Below are 8,103 nucleotides of genomic sequence, written 5' to 3' on the forward strand. Positions count from 1 at the left end.
GGGGGAAGGAGGAGGAGGAGGAGGAGGAGGGAAGGAACGTCATGGATTTTCTTGCCTGTTCGATCAGGGGTCATACTGCTATGGGGTAAAGATGCGAAGACCCCAGGGGTGACCCAGCAATTCCACTCTGAGGTGTATAACCAAAATAATTGGAGATAGGTATTCAAACAAATTCTACGCAAATATTCATAGATGTACTAGCCACAATAGCCAAAAAGTAGGTAGAACAGCCCAAATACCTATTAGCTAATGAATTAATCGGAAAATGTAAACATTCATACCATAGAATAGTGTTCAGTCATGGAAAGGAACGAAATTCTAACATATGTTACAACATGGATACACCTTGAAAACATTAGCTAAAACAAGTCAGTCACAGAAGACCACATATGGTATGACTCCATTAATAGAAAATATCCAATCTAGGCTCGGCGGCGGCTCAGTCCTGTAATCCCATCACTTTGGGAGGCGGAGATGAGAGGATTGCCTGAGCTCAGGGGTTCAAGACCAGCCTGGGCAACTTGGCAAGACCTCCTCTCTACAACAAAATAAAAAAATTAGCTGGGCATGGTGGTGCACACCTGTGGTTCCAGCTACTTGGAAGGCTGAGATAGAAAGATTGCCTGAGTCCAGCAGGTCAAGGCTGCGCTGGCCATGAGTGTGCCACTGCACTCCAGCCTGGGTGACAGAGTGAGACTCCAACTCAAAAAGACAAAATCCAGATTAGAGAAAGCCATAGAAAAGCATATTAGTGACTGCCAGGGGCTGAAAGTTGGTGGTGGAAGGTAAGGAGTTACTAGTGGACATGGTGTTTCCTTTTGGGTTGATGAAAATATTCTAGGCTGGGTGCAGTGGTTCAAGCCTGTAATCACTTTGGGAGGCCGAGGTGAGAGGATTGTCTGAGATCAGGGTTTCAAGACTAGGCTGTGCAACTTGATAAGACCTCATCTCTACAATAAATAAAAGAATAAGCTGGGCATGGTAGCATGTGCCTATAGTTCTAGTTACTTGGAAGGCTGACGTGGAAGGATCGCCTGAGCCCAGCGGGTAGAGGCTTCGGTGGCTGTGAGCATGCCACTGCATTCCAACCTGGGTGACTCCGACTCAAAAAATAAAATAAAATGTTCTGGGACTAGATAGTGGTGATGGTTGTACAGCATTGTGACCATGCTGAATTCCACCAAATGTGCTCTTCAAAATGACTAAAATAGTGAATTTTATGTCATGTGAGTTTCTCTTAGTCTCTTTGGGCTGCTATGACAAAATACCAAAAACTGGTTTATGAACAACAGAAATTTATTTCAAATAGTACTGGACGGTGAGAAGTCCAAGGTCGAGGGGTTGGTATCTGGTGAGGGCCCACTTCCTCACAGAGCCTTCTTGCTGTGTCCTCACATGGTGGGAGGGGCGAGTGTCTCTCAGACCTCTTTTTTTTTTGAGTTGGAGTCTCACTCTGTCGCCCAGACTGGAGTGCAGTGGCCACTCCTGGCCACCGCAGCCTCGACCTGCTGGGCTCCAGCGATCCTTCTGCCTCAGCCTTCGAGTAGCCCGAACTACAGGTGCGCGCTACCATGCCCTGCTAATTTTTGATTTATTGTAGAGACCAGGTCTCACCAAGTTGCCTGAGCGGGTCTCAAACCTGCAGGCTCAGGCAATCCACTTGCCTCGTCCTCCCAAAGCACTGGAATTACAGGCTGAGCCACCGAGCCCGGCTTCTCAGGCCTCTTTTATTAGGGCATTAACCTGTATTTTTTTTGAGTCGAGTCTCACTTTGTCTCCCAGGCTGAGTGCAGTGACACGCTCATGGCCATCACAGCCTTGACATGCTGGGCTCAGGTGATCCTTCTGCCTCAGCCTTCCAAGTATGTATAACTACAGGCATGCACTACCACATCCAGCTAATTTTTTTGGTAGGAATGAGGTCTTGCTCTGTTGCCCAGGCTGTTCTGGAACTCTTGGATTCAATCAATCCTCCTACCTCAGCATCCCAAAGTGCTAGGATTACAGGCATGAGCCACCATGCCAGCCTCTAATTTATGTCTTTACCATCTCTTTCCGGAAGTCTGCCCAGATTTCTCCACTGAGAAGCACTTTGATAATCAGCATGCTCCTTACCTGTGTGAAGTTCTGAGTGTCTGGGTCAGCTTCACCTTGGGGTCTGCAGGGACCTCAGGAACAAATGTCTGGTTCTCTCTTTCCTCTCTTCACCCAAAGCAGATGTTCCTGGTTTCTCCTTCTGTAGATTCTCCTGGGACGCTGTAGGAAGTGAGACACTCTAGTTTTGAAGTTCTTGGAATCCTGTTTCTTGGCCGGGCATGGTGGCTCAGTTGGTAATCGTCCCTACAATAAATAAAAAAATTAGCTGGGCATGATGGTATGTGCCTGTAGTTACAACTACTTGGAAGATTGAGGCGGAAGGATAGTCCAGCAGGTCAAGGCTGCAATGGCCATGACATGAGCGTGCCGCTGCACTCCAGCCAGGGCAACAAGAGTGAGACTCCAACTCAAAAAAAAAAAAAAAAAAAAAAGGAATCCTGTTTCTTTTACTTCTACAGATACTGTACTTGGGAGAATCTAGATTTTCTGTCCTATCATTCTGTTTCTGGCTTTTCTAGATTGTATGGAAATTGTATTACTGTGTCACATCAGCCTTTGCTTTTCCAATCCCATCTTACCCAGGATGCACTAGGTGTGGGCCGGCCCCCGCTCCACCCTGATAGTGACCATGGATCCTGGAGCCGGGTCAGAGTCGTCTCTGACTGTCAACGAGCAGGTATCTTCTGGGGCAGAAAGAGGTGGGAGGGGGGTGCTGAGGGTGACGGGTGACGAACGGAGGGGTGTGGGCTAAGGGAGGAAGGCCTCCACAGCATCCCTCACTGCCTGTTTCTTAGCAAGGTTCACAGTCATCTCACCTGGACCGAGGCAGTTGCCTGCTAGGGTTTCTCAGGGGCTGAGTTTGGGGCTTTAGGCTGTGACTTTAAAAAAGTGAAATCCTGTAATCCCAGCACTTTGGGAGGCCGAGGCAAGTGGATTGCCTGAGCCCACGGGTTCGAGACCCGCTCGGGCAACTTGGCGAGACCTCATCTCTACAATAAATCAAAAACTAGCCAGGCGTGGTAGCGCATGCCTGTAGTTCCAGCTACTTGGAAGGCTGAGGCGGAAGGATCGCTGGAGCCCAGCAGGTCGAGGCTGCGGTGGCCGGGAGCGGCCACTGCACTTCAGTCTGGGCGACAGAGTGAGACTCTAACTCAAAAAAAAAAAAAAAAATGTACATATATGTATAAGTTTAGATGTGGCAAGGCTTGGACATGAGGCAATTTATTCTTTAGTTTTTCTCCTTGCTTATATGTATTTTCTAATTTTTTACAAGTGACTGTATGTTACCTATGTCATTCTTAAAAGAAGAAAATAAAATAACATCTCTTAAAATGTCATTGGAATGAAGTCCCCATGCGGGTCAAGTTTGAGCCAACAAGGGGCTGCTTTTAGGGATTTATTTTAGTTGTACTCTTCTGATGGGTCATGTTGTCACTTTTTCCAGCACAGTCTTGGCAGGATCCAGTTTTCAGGCTTGAAGAGTATGTTATGAGAGTGATTTCAGGCATAGGCTAAGGGCAGGGAGGCCTGGCACAAAAGCTTTTTTTTTGTTTAGTTGGAGTCTTACTCTTGTCGCCCAGGCTGGAGTGCAGTGGCACGCTCATGGCCACTTGCAGCCTCGACCTGCTGGGCTCAGGCAATCCTTCTGTCTCAGCCTTCCAAGTAGCTGGAACTACAGATGTATGCCACCACATCCAGCTAGTTTTTGTGATTTACTGTAGAGACAAGGTCTCACCAAGTTGCCCAGATTGGTCTCAAACCCGTGGACTCAGGCAGTCCTCTCGCCTCGGCCTCCCAAAGTGCTGGGATTACCGACTGAGCCACAGCACCCAGCCGGCACAAAGCTTTTTAATGTACAGTTTTCCTCTGATTCTTTCTATTTTTCATTTTTTATGAAGTGACAGACTCACTATGTTTCCCAGGCTGATCTCAAACTCCTGGGCTCAAGCAATTTTGCCACCTCAGCCTTCCAAAGTGCTGGAATTACAGGTGTGAGCCATCGTGTCTGCCTGTCTCTGATTCTTGAATGGCCCAATTGCCATTTCTCGGCAGGGGTAAAGAGCTCATTCAGGGTGACTGAGCAGAGAAAGAAGACACTGAGTGTTCTGAGGAGGGGCAGGGCCCGTTGGATGGCAGGGAGGATGCCCCTGAGGTCTGGGCATGCCCATAGAGGTGTTTGGAGCCTCAGGCCCACAGGTTACTAAACTCCAGTCCCAGAGTGGGGCGGGGCCAGGAGGGAGAGGCTACATCTTCAGAATTCTTGACTCCTGTTTCAGGAAGTTAGCCTGCAGGAAAATCCAAAATCTTTATCCCAGAGTTCGGAAAATAAAGTAGTCATGAGTTTAAGAAACTACTCAGGGCCGGGCTCGGTGGCTCAGCCGGTAATCCCAGCACTTTGGGAGGCCAAGGTGAATGGACTGCCTGAGCCTGCGGATTCAAGACCAGCCCGGGCAACTAGGCGAAACCTCGTCTCTACAATAAATCAAAAAAATTAGCTGGGCGTGGTATCGTGCCTGTAGTTCCAGCTGTTTGGAAGGCTGCGGCGAAAGGATTGCCAGAGCCTAGGTCGACCTGGGGTGGTCATGAGTATACCAGTGCCCTCCAGCCTGGGTGGCAGAGTGAGACTCCAACTCAAAAAAAAAAAAGTAGAAACGCCTCCCAAATGCTTGGCTCTGTGGGACTCTTTCCAGCTTGTGTCAGGCCCTCCTTCCAGGCTCTGGAGTTGTCCTGAGCACACAGTCCTCTGTACAGGAGGCCTGCCTCCCGAAACTTCCCCTCCTCCCTCTCTTAGCCATACTCAGAGCTTTGCCCCGGGGCTATACCGGCCCTTCCCCCAGCAGTGTCCCCTGTCTTCTGTTTGCAGGTCATCGTGATGTCAGGCCATGAGACCATCCGCGTGCTGGAAGTTGGAGTAGATGCCCAGCTCCCTGCTGAGGAGGAGGGCAAAGGACTGGAGGGTATGACTGCCGAGGGCTCCCAGAGCAGAGGCCCTGTTGAAGCCAGTGAGCCTGCTGGTGCCGCCAGGCCAGACAACCCAGACTCCTCTGCAGAGTCAACCGGTACGAGGCTGTTAGTCCCATCTGGTATTGCTCCATTTGGGTCCTTTCTGTCCCCTCCTGGGGAGTTAGCGTGTGTCCCAAGGGGCCCAAGTGACTTTAGGGGCTTGTCTTCCTGTCCAGTGGGCAGTCTCTGACCATAGCCTGTTCCTCTAACCAGCTGCCAGGAGTACTCTGCTCTCCTAGTTCCTGGAACTTTAATTCTGGTGTTAGTCACTTCCAGGCCTAAACTGGGAAGCATCAGGATGAGGTGGGAGGAGATTGGCAGGGCTCAGCCTAGGGGGGGGTCAAGTAAGTCCCAGAGGACTCCTAGACCTAAGCCAGATCCTCAGGCCCAGTTCAGAGAGGACTGGGCCTTCAGGGTCGTGCCAGCCTTTCCGACTCAGTCCTTCTTGTGGTGGAGCTGGGAGGTCCCAGGAGTGAGACGGGAGGACTTTTAACTCCCTCAGCTTGCAGAATCATTCTTCTCCAAAGTCGCCCTTGGGGTGAGCTTGCTTCTCCTGCAGTGAGATGGTCAGGGCCATTCTAGCGCTGAGAGGTGGGAGCAGGCATGGCTCTGAAAACTGCAGGCCTCTTGCTCTGCCTGCATACCAGTACGCAGATTCTTTGGCTCCTTGAGTTATGTTTTCTCCCTTTTTGAATAAAGAAATCACAAGAGACGTGACCGTTTTCCCAGCCTGGAAGTGCTCTGCTTCCAAGTTGAGGCCAGGACAGGTCATCACCTGTTTCCAATGGGCAGGGTCCCGGAGAGCAGGCGGGGAAGACGAGGATGCTGCATCTCTGCCCACCCCTTCCATTCAGCATAGCCATTGTGGGATGGAGTCCCCTTTCCGATCACCGGGGAGGTCTCAGGTCTATGTGCAGTGCCTTGCCTTCCCCTTCTGCCCATTTACCCGTCTTCCATGTTTCATTTCCTCTGTTGCCTTCTTTCTGCTCCTTCTCCAAACCTGCTCTCAGAAACTGATCCTAAATCAGTTATTCACACCTTAGCATGAGTGCTTATGGGAGTGGGCGTCTTCTTCCAGAGGTTTGTACATTTATGCCTTCCATGAAAGGCTTCTTCTCTCTAAAGGAATTTTAGTTACCATCATGCAGGTAAGGGAGGTATTTTGATGGTATTGCCTAAGAAGTTGTCGGCTTAGATTGATGGAACCTTTCTGGGTGTGCAATATCAAGAACAGTTTCCTCTTTTTTTTCTTTTTTTTTTTTTGAGTTGGAGTCTCACTCTGTCGCCCAGACTGGAGTGCAGTGGCCGCTCCTGGCCACTGCAGCCTCGACCTGCTGGGCTCAGATGATCCTTCCGCCTCAGCCTTTCAAGAAGCTGGAACAACAGGTGCGCGCTACCACACCTGGCTAATTTGTGATTTATTGTAGAGATGAGGCCTCACCAAGTTGCCCGGGCCGGTCTCAACCCGCGGGCTCAAGCAATCCTCTTGCCTCAGCCTCCCAAAGTGCTGGGATTACAGACTGAGCCACCGAGTCCGGTTAACAGTTTCCTCTTATTGAAACAAAACTTGACCAGGCATGGTGGCTCATGCCAGTAATCCCAGCACTTTGGGAAGTGAAGGTGAATGGATTGCCTGAGCCCAGGGGTTCATGACCAGCCTGAGCAACTTGGTGAGACCTCATCTCGATAATAAATCAAAAAAATTAGCCGGGCAGGGTGGCGCATGTATGTGGTTCCAGCTACTTGGACGACTGAGGTGGAAGGATCACTTAAGCCCAGAGGGTTGAAGTTGCAGTGGCTGTGAGTGTGCCACTGCTCTACTGCCTGGGCCACAGAGTGAGACGCCGACTCAAAACAACAAAACAAAACTAAGTAATAGGAAACTTCTTCCGATGAGAAAGAATCTACAGTCTACCCTTAGTGGCCACAATTTAAAATATGTACGTGTAGCCGGGCTCGGTGGCTCAGCCTGTAATCCTGCGCCTTTGGGAGGCTGAGGTGAGTGGATTGCCTGAGTCCGTGGGTTCAAGACCCACCTGGGCAGCAAGACCTCATCTCTACAATAAAAATCAAAAAATCAGCCGGGCGTGGTAGCACATGCCTGTAATTCTGGCTACTTGAAAGGCTGAGGCGGAAGGATCACCAGAGTCCAGCAGGTCGAGGCTGCGGTGGCCGGAAGTGGCCACTGCACTCCAGTCTGAGTGACAGAGTGAGACTCCAACTCAAAAAAAAAAAAAAAAATATATATATATATATATATATATATGTACGTGTGACACTGTGGTTTGGGTCGCTCCAAATTACTAGGCCGGGCATGGTAGCTCAGCCTGCAATCCCAGCACTTTGAGAGGCTGAGGCAAGAGGATTACCTGAACCCGGGGCTTCAAGACCAGCCTGGGCAACTTGGTGAGACCTCATCTCTACAATAAATCGAACACACACAAAAACAATTAGCCAGGTGTGGTGGCGTGTGTCTTAGTTCCAACTACTTGGAAGGCTGAGACAGAAGGATCATCTAAACTCAGCAGGTCTAGGCTGTAGTGGCCGTGAGCATGCCACTGCACTCCAGTCTGGGTGACAAGAGTGAAACTCCAACTCAAAAAAAAAAATTACTAGCTGGGCGTGGTAGCGCTCGCCTATAGTTCCAGCTACTTGGAAGGCTGAGGCAGAAGGATCGCCAGAGCCCAGCAGGTCGAGGCTGCGGTGGCCGGGAGTGGCCACTGCACTCCGGGCAGCAGAGTGAGACTCCAACTCAAAAAAAAAGTGGGAGGGGGTAGTCTCGGTGACTAAGCCTGTAATCCCAACACTTTGGGAGGCTGTGGTAAGTGGATTACCTGAGCCAGCGGGTTTGAGACCATCACAGACAACTTGGTGAGAGCTCATCTCTACAATAAATCAAAATTGAGCCGGGCATGGTAGTGCACGCCTATAGTTCCAGCTACTTGCAAGGCTGAGGCGGAAGGATCGCTGGACCCGCAGCAGGTCGAGGCTGCGGTGCCCAGG

The 8,103-nt window shown here is 50.2% G+C and overlaps 1 protein-coding gene across 1 annotated transcript in view; it reads left to right on the forward strand.

The window, feature by feature from the left end:
* Window positions 1–2,678: 2,678 nt before the first annotated feature.
* POU6F1 (POU class 6 homeobox 1) overlaps window positions 2,679–8,103 on the forward strand; it is an 18,243-nt gene continuing 12,818 nt past the window's right edge. The window contains 2 exon segments of the mRNA XM_021707771.1: window positions 2,679–2,773; window positions 4,961–5,156. Of these exon segments, the coding sequence (XP_021563446.1) occupies window positions 2,726–2,773; window positions 4,961–5,156 (244 nt within the window). The 5' untranslated portion in view covers window positions 2,679–2,725.

The sequence above is a fragment of the Carlito syrichta genome, unplaced genomic scaffold, assembly GCF_000164805.1.
Source record: "Carlito syrichta isolate Samal-C Ts95f unplaced genomic scaffold, Tarsius_syrichta-2.0.1 Scaffold124280, whole genome shotgun sequence".
Classification (NCBI taxonomy): Eukaryota; Metazoa; Chordata; class Mammalia; order Primates; family Tarsiidae; genus Carlito; species Carlito syrichta.